This window comes from Drosophila rhopaloa, unplaced genomic scaffold, assembly GCF_018152115.1.
Source record: "Drosophila rhopaloa isolate 14029-0021.01 unplaced genomic scaffold, ASM1815211v1 contig_203, whole genome shotgun sequence".
Classification (NCBI taxonomy): domain Eukaryota; kingdom Metazoa; phylum Arthropoda; class Insecta; order Diptera; family Drosophilidae; genus Drosophila; species Drosophila rhopaloa.
This window is the reverse complement of record NW_025335088.1, coordinates 2,907,728-2,923,081: the sequence shown is the minus strand read 5'-3', so window position 1 is coordinate 2,923,081 and position 15,354 is coordinate 2,907,728. Positions and strand designations below refer to the sequence as shown.

At 40.8% G+C, this 15,354-nt stretch overlaps 1 protein-coding gene across 1 annotated transcript; it reads right to left on the bottom strand.

The window, feature by feature from the left end:
• Positions 1 to 5,839: 5,839 nt before the first annotated feature.
• On the bottom strand, positions 5,840 to 7,569 carry LOC108043981 (zinc transporter ZIP9). Its single transcript, XM_017122827.1, has 3 exons — positions 7,427 to 7,569; positions 6,640 to 6,922; positions 5,840 to 6,568 (listed from the first exon to the last, which is right to left on the bottom strand). The coding sequence occupies exons 1-3, from the start codon at positions 7,523 to 7,525 to the stop codon at positions 6,060 to 6,062; spliced, it is 891 nt and encodes a 296-aa protein (XP_016978316.1). The 5' UTR covers positions 7,526 to 7,569; the 3' UTR covers positions 5,840 to 6,059.
• Positions 7,570 to 15,354: the final 7,785 nt, after the last annotated feature.

Here is a 15,354-nt window from a genome sequence, read left to right as displayed (position 1 = left end):
ATGGCGCGGACGAGGAGCGAAGATGGCCGGCGCGAGGTGGCTTTAGGCGCCACAACGGAGGAAACCAGCAGTCAGCAGTTTCCAGATCTTCGCCACGAGGTGGTTACAGGAACCACGAAGGGAGCCAGCAGTCGGCTGTCCCTAGAAACAGCCTGGAGAGAAGGGCCCCGCAGCCAGCGGAGGCGTTGACGCCGAGGGAGGCCGACTTCTGTTCCGTATACTGCCAGTAACGCTGTATGGAGCTGGTCGCCAGGTGGACACATACGCGCTCTTGGATGAGGGATCCTCCGTCACGATGATCGATGACGAGCTGGGATCTGGGAGTGCGAGGCGAGCGTAGACAGCTAAACATTCAATGGTTCGGAGGAAGGGCCAGAAGAGAGCCCAGTAACGTGGTGAGTTTGGAGGAACGTGTAATCCGTTTCCAGCCTGAGTCTGCCGATGCAGACGTTAGGCCGACGAGATGTCCAAGGCGTGCATAAGGATGCGCGGCTGCTGATGAAGCCCTATACCAATGTGGCGCCCAAGTTGCTCATCGGACTGGATAATGGACATTTAGGATTGCCACTTAGTTGAAGCGCAACAGGCAGTTGGCGCTGGAATACGATCGGATCATCAAGGATTACGTATGCGAGGAAGCTGCAGCATGATGAGGTCGCGGAGACGAGCGACCGGCTATGGTATTTGCCACATTTTGGTGTCGAAAACCCGAACAAGCCCGGTAAGGTCCGGCTTGTGTGCGATGCTGCAGCCAAGGTTGGAGGAACCTCTCTAAATTCGGCCCTGGACAAGGGGCCTCAGCGTTACAAGCCCTTGCCAGCCGTGCTCTTCCACTTCAGGGAAGGAGCAGTCGGAGTCTGCGGTGACATCAAGGAGATGTTCCACCAAGTGCTGATCCGACCCGAGGATCGATGTTCCCAACGATTCCTTTGGAGAGATGGCAATGACGATCGAGACCCGGATGTGTACGAGATGAACGTAATGACGTATGGAGCAGCCTGCTCGCCGAGCGCTGCGCATTACGTGAAGACGGTGAATGCCCTGAAGTTTCGGGATTCAGACCCGAGGGCATTTAAGGCCATCATCGACCACCACTATGTCGACGACTATGTGGACAGTTTCGCTACAGAGAGCGAAGCTATCAGTGTATCTACCCGAGTGAAAGAGATACATGCGGAGGCTGGATTGGGCGTTGGGACCACCTGGACGAGTCAAGAGCGTCGGATGGGGTGAGACTGAGCAGAAGATCCTTGGAATGCGATGGCAGGTAGCCACGGACGACTTCAGGTTCAACGTGGAGTATCACCGAGTGCCAAGTAGCGTTCTAAGTGGAGATCGAGTCCCTACAAAGAGGGAGTATTTGAGCCTGTGGGACACTTCCGATGTCCTCGCCAATATTTTGGTCATGGAGCGGTTCGGACCATCGAGTTGCACGTGTTCGTGGATGCAAGTCAATCTGCATTCGCGGCGGTGGCCTATTGGAGGGTCACGTACGAGGATGAAAACGTGCTGGTTAGCTTCGTGTGCGCAAAGACGAAGTGCGCGCCCATGAGAACGATGTCGATCTCAAGGCTAGAGCTGCAGGCATCGGTTCTTGGAACCAGACTGATGAACACTGTCAAGGAGGAGCACAGTGTGTACACCAGCGAGACGGTGTTATGGACGGACTCAAAAACGGTGCTGAGATGGATCGGCAGCACCCACCACCGGTATAAGCAGTTTGTTGGCAACCGAGTGGCGGAGATTTTGGAGTCGTCGAAGGTTTCCCAGTGGCGATGGGTACCTACAGCTGACAATGCAGCGGATGATGCGACGCGGTCGCAGAATAAGGCGGACCTTAGCCCGGAATCACGGTGGCTAAGGGGACCCGCATTTTTGAGGCAGCCTGAGAGCGGCTGGCCGACGCCTGATGCGCCTGATGAAGAGGAGATGCCCAGTGAGTTTGCATTGGTGGCCACAAATGTCAATTGAATTTGTCATTCCGTTTCAGAGATACTCGAGCTTCAGTCGCCTGGTGAGGACCACAGCCTGGGTCTTAAGGTTTGCGCGCTGGTGCCGCAAACAGAGAAGCGAGCTCGAGGAGTACGGACTCACTGCAACGGAGTGTGAGGCCGCGGAGAACCTTAGTCAGACAGGCCCAATTGGAGTCGTTCCCCGACGAGATGAGGTCGGCGGAATGCGGAAAGAACGTCGCCAGCTCGAGTGAGATTCGACGTCTGGCGCCTTAAGTGGATGAACACGGAGTTCTGCGAACTTATGGCAGAGTTGATGCCGCGCTGTGCATGCCGTACAGCGCGAGGAGGCCCGTAATACTGTCACACAAGCACAGTCTTACGGAATTGATTGTGAGGCATTTTCACGCCCAGATGAAGCATCAAAATGTGGATGCGACAATTGCTCAGATCCGGACGAGATTCTGCGTAACAAAGATGAGACGAGTGATGAAGGAAGTAATCTCGTCGTGCAACGAGTGCAAGTTGCAGCGAACGCGGCCGATGCCGCCGATAATGGGACCCCTTCCAGAGGATCGATTGGAAGCGGGGGGTTGGCCATTCAAGTACACCGGATTGGACTACTTTGGACCACTGCTGGTGACTGTATCTCGTCACAGAGAGAAGCGTTGGGTCGCCTTGTTTACGTGCCTGACGACAAGGGCGATTCATCTGGAGTTGGCGCATGACCTGTCGACGGATTCCTGCATAATAGCGATCAGGAACTTCGTCTGCCGTAGAGGACCAGTACAGAGACTGCGGAGTGATAACGGCAAGAACTTTGTGGGAGCTGACAGGGAGGCCAGACGATTTGGAGACGTGTTCGAGACGGAGAGGATACAGAGTGAGTTGTCCAGCAGAAGCATTGAATGGGTTTTCAATTGCCCATCGAACCCGTCTGCGGGCGGAGTATGGGAGCGGATGGTGCATTGCGTCAAGCGAGTGCTGCGCCACACCCTGAAGGAAGTCGCGCCGAGAGATCATGTGTTGGAAAATTTACTGATCGAGAAGGAGAATGTGGTCAACTCGCGCCCGCTCACCCACTTGCCGGTGGATGCGGACCAAGAGGCGCCGTTGACGCCAAACGACCTGCTCAAGGGAGCAGCTAATGTGCCGAATACGCCTGGATTGGATGCGGAGCTACCCAAGGAGGGTTCTACACGAAAGCAGTGGAGGATTGCCCGCATGCTGCGAGACCGTTTCTGGAGGAGGTGGGTCCTGGAGTACCTTCCTACGCTTGTGCGCCGCGAGAAGTGGTCCCGGAGAACGGAGCCCATCCGCCAGGGCGATATGGTCTTCGTCTGCGATCCTGCCTTGCCCAGACGAGAGTGGCGCAAGGGCATCGTGGAGGAGATATACAGCGGAGCTGATGGAGTCGTCAGACGCGCTACAGTGCGCGTGAACGACAATGGCCTATCTCGGACAATGTTGCGACCCGTCTCAAAGCTCGCGCTTTTGGATTTGAGTGAAGCGGTTCTTCACGAGGTCGGGGATGTCGACGGTCAAACATTGTGATCGATAGGTAGAATAAGTATTATAAGAGAAATCTAGTATTTGTTAATTTATCCGAACTTGTATGGATTTTGTGGCCCTTGAAATGTGGGCTTACTAATCTCGGTAACATGGATGCCGCCACAAATTGTACTTCTCATTGTCTTGTGAATTGTAGGAGGGCACACTGCGGTAAGCTTAAGTTAGTTTGAAATGTATGAGTCTGATTTGAATTATTAACAGAATAAAACGCAACCTACACGGCGCACGCCGCCCCTGAAGTCACCCTCTCTTCGGACCTACGCGTGTGGGGTAGTTGTTAAAGGCAACTCCATATGACGCAAGACAGTGTCCTTCACTGCGTTGCAAACTTTTGTCTAAAATTATAATACCCTCTGCAAGGGTATCAAATGCTAGAGCAAACTGTAAAAATAGTCAAATGTTAGATTTTTGCACCGCAGTTATATTATAAACAAATATTTTTATTAACAATTTTTAAAAAATGAAGTCACAGCCCTTTTAAATTTTAAAGTTCTCCTATGCGATTTGGCATACTTTGGGTGTAGCGTTACATCAATTCGTGGGGAATAGCATATCATACGTCCTTTGTCCTCTCCCACAGCTCCATCATTCCACATGGAGGAACTGCATATTTCCCCAATTGCGATTTCACACGACTCCATAAATTTTCAATTGGATTCATACCCGAAGATTGTGGTGACTTCGTGGCCTGAAATTTTTTATTTAAAACCCAATTTTTGACCAAATGAGACATATGCTTGGGTCATTGTCTTGCCGAAAAATGCCTTTTTCAACAAAAAGACCCGTATTCCAGAAGACTTTGGTAGATTTTCTTATAAAATTCTCAAATATTGTTCCTTTTGCATTATTCCATCGATTAATACCGTGGGACCAACTCCATTTTTATAGATACACCCCCGCCATCGTGCTTGAAAGTTAGCAGCATATTACTTGGTGACTGTGATTGTGGAAACTTTTTGGTGTGTCTATAGATATCGAACGATTAAGTTTTTTTTGTGCGGTTTTAACATATTCCGCCCAACAACTGGACGACTTAAGGTCCTTAAAGTGCGCTGCTTAAGGGGTTACACCACTGTCACCCTTGTTTTTTCAGCGTTTGTTTGCGATTTTTTTTAGACCAGAAGGAGGGGGAGTAAGTGAATGAAACTTGGGGATGTTGTTAATCATGTATGATAGTACAAAATAATTTTTTTTATAAAAAAAATTCAAAATGGCGGCGATATGGCTGGCGCCCTGAGACGTGTTTCGTGGAAAGTGCTGTAAATTTGAACCTGCAAAAAAAATAATCCTCTTGATCTACATAAGTATAGCTAGAGAAACACGTAAGGATTTTTAAAAATATTGATTCTTGTGAATTTGGCGAAGGTTTGAAGAAAACAGTCAAAATTTCACCTAAAAAGAGGGCAGTTTTTTGTTGATTAACAATCGCGTAATCCAATCTACAGAAAACTTAAAATGCTCTTGCAGATTTCGAGATTTTGTTCTTTATTTATTTGCGAAAAACTTTGACAGCCACTTTTCACAACTCTCTTTTGAACCCAACTTTACACCAGTAAGGGCATTCGCAACGGACAGGAACATGTGGAAGATGGTAGAATTAAGCGTCTGGCCATATGGGAGCAGCTCATAGTGTATGATTCCCTTCCAATCCCACCAAACACAGAGCAAAACTTTCCTTTTGGAACCAACCACGGCCGTTTTCGCTTGATATTGTCGTGTGTGATCCATTTTTCGTCGCCAGTCACCATCCGCTTCAAAATGGGACGAGTTCATTCAGTTTCAGAAGCATATCGCAGGCGTTGATTCTGTCCAAAAGGTTTTTTTGCGTCAAATCATGCGGCACCCAAGCATCAAACTTTTTTTTTGTATCCAGCCTTCAGCAGATGGTTTAAAACGGTTTAGTGACTAACTCCTATCTCCTCGGCGATGTCACGGGATGTCACATGCCGATCTAGCTTGATGTTTTCCATGATTTGATCAGTATTCGTAGTCACAGGACTTCCGCCGGATGGCTTTTTCACCGGCTCTGAATCGTCGAAACCATTCCTCCGCGGTTCGAAGTGATAGAGTACCATCCCCTAAAACACCATTAATCTCACGGAATGTTTCTCTAGCGGATTTACCTTTTACGAAGGAAAACTTTAAAACAGCGCGAATTTCGGCGTTATCGAACTCCATGTTTACACATACATAACTTTTCAAAGCAATAACCAAATATGTAGCGCTTTTCACAAAGCCTCCAAATTCAAAAAAAAGAAAAACCGGAAGTTAGATATTTGACGACCTGATATATAATAACAAGTACACAAATTGAATACATTTATCATAGTTAATCGGTCGACACAAAATTTTATCAATTTAATTTTAAAATTGTAAACACATTGTCCGCAACAGTGTTGCAGATGCGCGTCACATTTTAAAGTATCAATGAAATGTTATTTTATTATATTAATTTTTTACAGCTTAAACACAAAATTTATTGCATATTATCCCTTAACTTTAACACTTTTTATCTGGAATGTAGGTATGCTTATCCTAATGCTTATGTCCAAATGTTATGATGAGTGGCAGCAGCGCCCCACAAATCATAATTACCAATTCACTATATTTTAACGATTGTATACTGTTGCCGGCAATTATGTCATTCGTAGCAATATCCCGAGATTCCTCTAATAAACGATAATCATGCTGATCGATCTGTGAAATTCCCCCCTGAGTGAGTTCTGGCAGAACATGCACTGTGGCAACGTACAAAAATGTTCCGGCTGAAAACAACATAGCTATTCCTGTGGCATTTACTGAATTTAACGTTTCCTTTTGTTCTTGGCCAATTCCAAAATATGTCAGAATAGTTAAAAGGGGTGCTGATAAGGAAAACACGGCTAGATGTCGCCGAATTGACTGCCTGTCAACTTTCTCATGCAATAGGAAAGTGACTAACCCAAATGCTGCGGGAGCCTTATGAAGCATTATAGCTAAAAATACAATTATCTCGACATCCTGATGACTGGTAGTGGCTGCTGCTCCCAAAGCTACTCCGTCAGCTGCAAACAAAAATCAAAGCGCAGAGAATTTAGAATCATCTATTTCAAAGGAAATCCACAAATTATATTACCAGCAGCATGAACCACCAATCCAAGAGTAAGTGTGGCACTATTTTTTTTGTCACCTCCAGTATTGCTCTTTCGTTGCGATACGTCCACCAACATCATGAAGACAAAACCAAGCACAAGAGAAAGTCCAATAGTCTGTGAGTAATCTTGAAGCTCCGGGCCAGGTGTCAGTTGTTCGCGCCCACTACTCATATAGAGCGAACGAATACCTTCGGGTATAATAACGGCTAATGCAGTACCCACTAATAAGCCAGCTCCAAGCACAGTGACACATTTTAGCTTTTCCTTAAATGGATATTTTTTGGTAGAAAATATTAATGCTCATCCCAAAGTACGTACAGTGGCTCACAGCATAAACCAACCAGCCCGTCCAGAGACGGAATCATGGGAAAAGTTATAAACTAAGGTAACATTATGTCAAGTATATGCTTTGATAAAATCTAAAATAAGCATAATTGGAAGGTCCTAAATTATTAATTAAATTATCTTCAAATGTATTAACTAATATATCGTGGACTCAAAAATTTTTTTCCAAAACAATCGACCGACATTTCTGCCATGAACTTGATCCCCAAGTCGAATCTTTAATATTTTTTCGATTAATTAAAAAATATTTTTAAAACCTTTAATAAGACATTGAACTGGGCTGTTAGCTTAATTTGTTCAGCTTGTTCTGTTTAGTTCAGCTTTAAAGTTTTGGATGGGTGCTGGTCGAAAAAAAGTAAGCCACTGTATATATGTATATTAAAGAATTTAATTTATTTTTTAAAATGCCTGAGAATTACCAACCTCACTTAATTTCATCAACATCGGTATGCTCCCGGCCAAGTATGACCCAATGAGCATAACCAAAACTAATAAAATAAGAATAACAGTTTCCTCAGCCATGACCGCCTATTAGATTTAAGTGGGCAGTTTACATGTTTTGCCAACTCAATTTATAATTAGAGATGGGCAATTTTGAACGTTTTACTATCGTCATCAATATATGGTTATACTGCTAAAGTGTGGCTAGCAAATATGGATCGTTATACTTTATTCCCACATTCCAATCCCTGCGCAATGGTTCTCGTTTTTAGCTAACATGAAAATACGATCACCGACTTCACGCAAAACTCCTTAAGGGGCTACTTTAACATTTTTCTTCTATATTTTGAGTTTTGAACAAACACAAAAGCATACTAAAAATCCCTGTGTATGGCTGGAAAGTCGCGTCAATGATGAAATTTTCAATTATAGAACATTAAATTATACAAAATTCTGTTTCCCGAAATGTCTCCAATATTTGTGTATTTAGAAGGTAAAGCTTAGTACTCAGATCGAAAAACGAGTACGCTAGCGTAAAAACTTTAATCTTTCCAGTGTGACTGCATTTTCGAGAGTTCATCATAATGAAGCGTGCTACGGTCGTACTGGCAATCAGCTGGATTTGTTGACAAGCAGCTAAAATTCAAAAATCGTATTTGCTGGAAAGATCCTTTAAAAGATATTATCAACTACGTTGGCAGGTCTGCCGCTGTACAAAGAAATTAAAAAACAATACATTTTAAATATAACAGTTTTTTTTTTTAATTTACTGATAATTATTTGCTTATTCAAAGTTCATAGCTGCACTTAGTTCTAACAGGCGAGTTTTTTATTGGTTTTTTCGTACATTTTTGACTTAAGAAACACTTCGCTCCGACAAGAGGCACCCCGAAAGGTTACCACCCTCACAAGAAAACTCCTGCAATCGACTTTGACGGGTTTTTTGATTTTTTCCCTCCATTTATTGAAATTTTCAGTGAAAAGCGCACACCAAAACATTAAATTTTGTAATCTTTGCGCTAGGGCTCACCAAAAGTTCAGTCAGCTGCTTGCCTCTCGCTCTCTCTCTTGACTGGCGTACAGTTATCATTGATCTGAGTACTAGGCTTTAGGATCGAATGTGGCCTTAAACATACTTATGCTCTGTAAAATACCATTTTGGTTGAATTACGGGATAAATAATTTTGTAAATCTGTTGTGCTCGATATATTTTGAGGAAATGTCGGGATAAACAAAAGTGAATAGCTTCAACCTCTTGCCAGCTCAAGTCATCATTTACATTTTGTGGTATTATTATGCTATACGGTCATACTTACAAATATAACATTGTTGATTTTGGAAAATTTTTGTAAAATAGGTAAATAAATATACCTTATAATACTTTTCAATAGTCTTATAAATAAATTATAAGAATTACGAAACAATATTAATATGCTAGAACATTTTAGGCGACTATTGGTCAACACTTATTTGTGTTAAACATCAAGTATCACCTTTAAAGTCGAAAAAGAAAATGAGATAATTTCGCCAAGTCAAAGCTTATATATGTATGTATTCCCTTGCAAATATAACACAACTGTATTGTTCTATAAAACGACTATATTTATTTTCTATTAATTTGCGTATTTTTTTATACCCTTGCAGAGGGTATTATAATTTCAGTCAAAAGTTTGCAACGCAGTGAAGGAGACATTTCCGACCCTATAAAGTATATATATTCTTGATCAGCATCACCAGGAGAGTCGATCCAGCCATGTCCGTCTGTCCGTCTGTCCGTCCGTCTGTCCGTCTGTCCGTCCGTCCGTTTCTACGCAAACTAGTCCCTCAGTTTTAAAGCTATCTGCTTGAAACTTTCCCAAAAGTTGTCTTTCTATTGCAGGTAGTATATAAGTCGGAACGAGCCGGATCGGGCGACTATATCATATAGCTACCATATAACTGAACGATCGGAAAAGCCATAACTTTGGTGTTTTTAAAGTTAGGAAGTTGGGATTTTCTATGAGTTTTATTTTTGGCCAATTAATCCGACCTACCGAATTTCATAAGGATCGGACGACTATATCCTATAGCCGCGATATAACTGATTGATCGGAAATGCCATAACTTTGGTGTTTGTAAAGTTAGGAAGTTGGGATTTTCTATGGGTTTTATTTTTGGCCAATCAATCCAACCTACCAAATTTCATAAGGATCGGCCGACTATATCCTATAGCTGCCATATAACTGAACGATTGGAAATGCCATAACTTTGGTGTTTTTAAAGTTAGGAAGTTGGGACTTCCTCATATGAATAATTTTGAAGAATATAATTTACAGAATATTCTGCAAGGGTATATCAACTTCGGCTCCGTCCGAAGTTAGCTTTCCTTTCTTGTTGCAAACAAAGTTACTTACATACAGTCAGCACAAAATTTATTCGGACACTGTCTATTATCAAGTTTAACAGCTTATTTGCCGGAATATTCGTAATTTTAGCAGGTTTTTTTGTACGTATCATAGAAAGAGTGATTTTCAGAAGACATTACACAAACAAAAATTTAATTTTTTAAATTAGCCTTACAAATATTGAAAGAAAAGCAAAAAAATTGCTAAAATGTTGCACATTTCTCATTTATTGTGTTTATTTCTAAACTCAACGGTAATCGGCGATTCTTTTTAAAGTAGTTTACTTGAAATTACTTCGGAGTAATTTTCGGCGTGCTTTTTTTTGTTTTTTGTTAGTTTTTATGTGTTTATACCCTTGCAGAGGGTATTATAATTTCAGTCAAAAGTTTGCAACGCAGTGAAGGAGACATTTCCGACCCTATAAAGTATATATATTCTTGATCAGCATCACCACGAGAGTCGATCTAGCCATGTCCATCTGTCCGTCCGTCTGTCCGTCCGTTTGTCCGTCCGTCTGTCCGTCCGTCCGTTTCTACGCAAACTAGTCCCTCAGTTTTGAAGCTATCTGCTTGAAACTTTCCCAAAAGTTGTCTTTCTATTGCAGGTAGTATATAAGTCGGAACGAGTCGGATCGGGCAACTATATCTTATAGCTGCGATATAACTGAACGATCGGAAAAGCCATAACTTTGCTGTTTTTATAATTAGGAAGTAGGGATTTTCTATGAGCTTTATTTTTGTCCAATTAATCCGACCTACCGAATTTCATAGGGATCGGACGGCTATATCCTATAGCCGCCATATAACTGATTGATCGGAAGTGCCATAACTTTGGTGTTTGTAAAGTTAAGATGTTGCGATTTTCTATGGGTTTTATTTTTGGCCAATCAATCCGACATACCAAATTTCATAAGGATCGGCCGACTATATCTTATAGCTGCCATATAACTGAACGATTGGAAATGCCATAACTTTGGTGTTTTTAAAATTAGGAAATTGGGACTTTTTATGAGTATTAAGAATGCATCAAATTAATAATTTTGTAGAATATAATTTACAGAATATTCTGCAAGGGTATATCAACTTCGGCTCCGTCCGAAGTTAGCTTTCCTTTCTTGTTTTTTGATACGATTGGTCAAAATGGAAGGAGTTAAAGATTTGTCACTAGATTTTCGAAAATCTATCTTAAATTAATTTTTGGAAAATCGTAGTTATCGCGAAATCGGTCGTATTAATGGAAAATCACCTTTCACAATACATAGTATAATCCAAAAATACTTAAAAACGGAATAATGAGCTTCAAATCACAAGAAAGCTAGAAGGTCTAAGATTCTGTATTCACGTGAGGGACGGAAATTTATGTATACAGTCCTGAAAAATCCGAAAACAACATCTACAACAATTCAAAAGAATGTACATCAAGCGAAAATAAAAAAAGTTTGAGCCCAAACCATCCGAAACTACCTGTACAAGGCTGGTTTACATGGCAGAGTTGCTCGTCGAAAGCAATTAACTTCTGCCATCAACAAAAAAAAGCGTTTGGAGTTTGGAAAACTGCATATAACCACCCGGATTCGTTTTGGGAGAACGTAGTTTATAGCGATGAATCCAAATTTTACATATTTGGACACTATGGGCCCTTGAAAGTGTGGAGGAAACCAAATGAAGCCATGAATGAGAAGAACTTAATTCCAACTGTTTAGCATGGTGGCGGGAATGTAATGATTTGGGGGTGTGTGTCGGTAGGAGAAGTCGGTCAAATGGTTTTTTATTGACGACAAAATTAATAAGAATATGTACAAAAACATTTTAAGCGAAAATTTGATTCCAAGTGATATAAAACTTGGTTTAGATCCGAAGACATTGTTGTTTCAACAAGACAACATTCTTCGTCTTTGGTGCAAGAGTGGCTTTTATAACAAAACACCTCCCCAGTCACCTGATTTAAATCCCATAGAACATGTGTGAGAGTCAGGGAGTCCTTAAAAACTGCATTGATGGCTAAATGGGGTCAAATTAGCGCTAATGAACCAGGTGAACCCAAGTCAACATGGATTTATAGGGGAAGGTCTACGACAACAAACCTTTTGGAGATAACGTCTTATGTAAAACAAGAAAGGAAAGCTAACTTCGGGAGGAGCCGAAGTTGATATACCCTTGCAGAATATTCTGTAAATTATATTCCCCAAAATTATTCATATGATGCATTCTTAAGACTCGTAAAAACTTCCTAACTTTAAAAACACCAAAGTTATTACATTTCCAATCGTTCAGTTATATGGCAGCTATAAGATGTAGGGCCGATCCCTATGAAATTCGGTAGGTCGGATTGATTGGCCAAAAATAAAACCCATAGAAAATAACAACTTCCTAACTTTAAAAACACCAAAGTTATGGCATTTCCGATCAATTAGTTATATGGCGGCTATAGGATATAGTCATCCGATCCTTATGAAATTCGGTAGGTCGGATTGATTGGCCAAAAATAAAACCCATAGAAAATTCCTTCCTAACTTTGGAAACACAAAAGTTATGGCTTTTCCGAGCGTTCAGTTATATGGCAGCTATATGATATAGTCGCCCGATCCGGCTCGTTCCGACTTATATACCACCTGCAATAGAAAGACAACTTTTGGGAAGGTTTCAAGCAGATAGCTTTAAAACTGAGGGACTAGTTTGCGTAGAAACGGACAGACGGACATGGCTAGATCGACTCTCCTGGTGATGCTGATCAAGAATATATATACTTTATAGGGTCGGAAATGTCTCCGTCACTGCGTTGCAAACTTTTGACTGAAATTATAATACCCTCTGCAAGGGTATACAAAGCTAGAATTATTATGAATCTCATGTGATCTTTGAACATAGATCTTAGCTTATCTTAGTCGTGGGTCTCAACGTGATCTTTTTAAAAGCTCAATATTTAACACAAGGGAACCACCTTGGTCCACTTCTCTTTACGTTATTTATTAACAATCTCCCTCTAGTCCCGTGTCCTCATGTACGCTGATGACGTTATTTTATGCCTGCAATATAGCGAAATATTCTGCAGTAAAGGCCTAAAATCGGATTAAATGCTTTTCAACATGGTGTTGTGAAAATCGCTAATCGCTGTCCGATGCTATATTGTCCTTATTTCACATCTCGCGATCTCCCAGTGAAGAATAGGGCTCCGTGAGAAACAAAAAATTTGTAAGGTCATAGGATAGCGTTCTTGTAAAGAAAATGTCTTTATTTAGCCACTTTAAATAAAGCAACACCATCGCGCAATGTGACAAGACAAAAATATGGTGCGCATAATATGTTTTATAGAAAGTAATTGGGGTCCTAAATAATTTAATAAATAAAATACAAGCAACAACAAATAAATTCGATATAGATTTTTAGCTATTCAGCTTACAAATTTCTTTTTTAATAGGTTAAGTTAAGTTAAGTTAAATTTAAGAATTGTATACATTTTTTTTGAATTCGTAAAAACAATCCAAAAAAAGTTTTATGTTGGTAGTTGACTCAAACTGTTTTAATTTATACGCGTAGACCTATGTATCTTATGGTGATCGAGATCTTATTGAGATCTCGAAAGGTGAAAATCAAGGACAAATTATAGTCGAACAGAAAAGTTAAAATACATGCATACTAATTTTATATTATTATATTATATATAATAAAATGTAAGCTCTAAAGGGGTCAGTAATAGCGTAAAGGGGGTCTGGGCTATTATAGTACTCAGTAAGTTTCGTGAACGTAGTATTTTGATCTACAAAAATTAAAAATAAGTATTCTACTAGTACAATTTACATATCAGTTTAGGCGACCCAGTAACTCAGGATTCTACAGGGCACCATACATATTACGACGGTTGTCTAAAGATGGTAAATTATTTAAAAAAGGTCTACTAGGGAAATTGGTAGCAAAAGTTATGCAAATCAGTTAACGCCAGTATCGATCGAGTCTATATGTGCACTATATTAGCGACAAACTGTTAAGTAGAAGTCAAAAAATTGAGGGCCTAACAAAATTAATAGTATTTTTGGCTTTATTTATCATAGAAGTCTATGGTAAAAATGCTCACTTTTTGTGTTAACGATTTTGTTTGGGCGAAACTTAATTGGCTCATGTTGAAGCTGAGGCTCATATGGTAAAGTCGGCAAAGTGAACGCACTAGTGGCAGGATTTGGTTGGAAGACATTTTTAAGGTGGTTTGCAAACGTGCTGGCTCTGTCTGCATCGCTGCGCGCCCAGCCGCCTGTGGGATTTCTAATAGGCATCACAGTTACTTTCGGTGAGCTTAGAGTTGGGTGAGCTCTCCATAGTGAGTGTTTTGTACTAGATGTTGACAATTGCTCTATGTAGCGTGAGTGGACATATGCTTCTTCTTGCTGCAGAGACGAGTACAGACTCCAGTGAATTAACAAAGCTGTCTACGTTAACTTCATCGTTGAGATGAGGACTTAGCTCAATGAGCTAATATAATTCCTGTACTTAAGGGGGTATATACCTTTTTTTGTCGAAAAAAATAGGAAAGTTTGGATTTTTTTTATGTATGTAACTATTGTTTTTATTAAATGAATGATTATATTTTCTGAAAGTTTAGATTGTTGACACTGTGTATGCAAAAATGTTTTAAAAAATATTTAATAGTTTTTAAGGTGTGGCTGTTTCCTTTAAAGGCCTTTTTTTTAAGAGCCTTGCGGTGATAATTCCCCAGGACAAATGGGTCAACTGATACCGAAAAAATAAAAATATTTCATTAGTTTAAAGTAGTATCCTGTACTTGAACGAACGTTTTAAAATTTTTTTTTTTTTGTGCATACGGGAACGTTTAATGCAAAAATGACGTTTTTGGACGCAAAAATTTTTACAAAACTATTTATTTCGGCTAAATAAAAATTTTTACATGAAAAAACGATTGTTCAAGTACTAATAAAATTCATTACGAACATTTGAAAAAAAATTTTAAGAAAATCGGTATCCAATCCATATCACCGCAAAGTCATTTTAAAAAAAAACCATTTCGAGATATTCGCGTTTAAAGTTTCAAGTTTGGGTTTGGGCGGGGACGAGGCGCGCGGCTAGGAGCGCCTGTAACTTTTTTTCTACTGCTCAAATCTCTATGAAAATGTTGGGAAATATTCTCAAGGAGTTGTTCTTTATGATAAAGCAAAAAAAAAATTTTCATTTTTTGAAAATGAAAAAGGTATATACCCCCTTAACCCAATTGGTTTTCTGTGATGTCAATTTAAACGATTGCTCCAATTCTTCTGGTGATCAGATGAAAGATCCGAAGGCCTTTGGCGCTTATCAGATTTCTTAGGAATGTTTTTGGTAATTGCAAAGTCTATTAAATCTGGTAGTTTCGTTGGGTCTGCCGGGCAGTATGTTGGCCTGCCAGAAGAAACATAGTCCAGCTTGTTCTTCGCTTTTATAATTGCATTATAAAGCTGCTTTCCTTTTGGAGTCACGAGACGTGATCCCCAGAGTGTGTGTTTGGCACTGTACTCTCCTGCTGTGATGAAGTGGTCTCCTA

Excerpts from the sequence above, each read along its gene's own strand:
- LOC108043981 (XM_017122827.1), bottom strand. The coding sequence starts at position 7,525 with ATGGCTGAGGAAACTGTTATTCTTATTTTATTAGTTTTGGTTATGCTC. Across the intron at positions 6,923-7,426 it reads TGTTGATGAAATTAAGTGAG|GAAAAGCTAAAATGTGTCAC; the intron begins GTTGGTAATTCT and ends TATCCATTTAAG. Across the intron at positions 6,569-6,639 it reads ATTGGTGGTTCATGCTGCTG|CTGACGGAGTAGCTTTGGGA; the intron begins GTAATATAATTT and ends TTTTGTTTGCAG.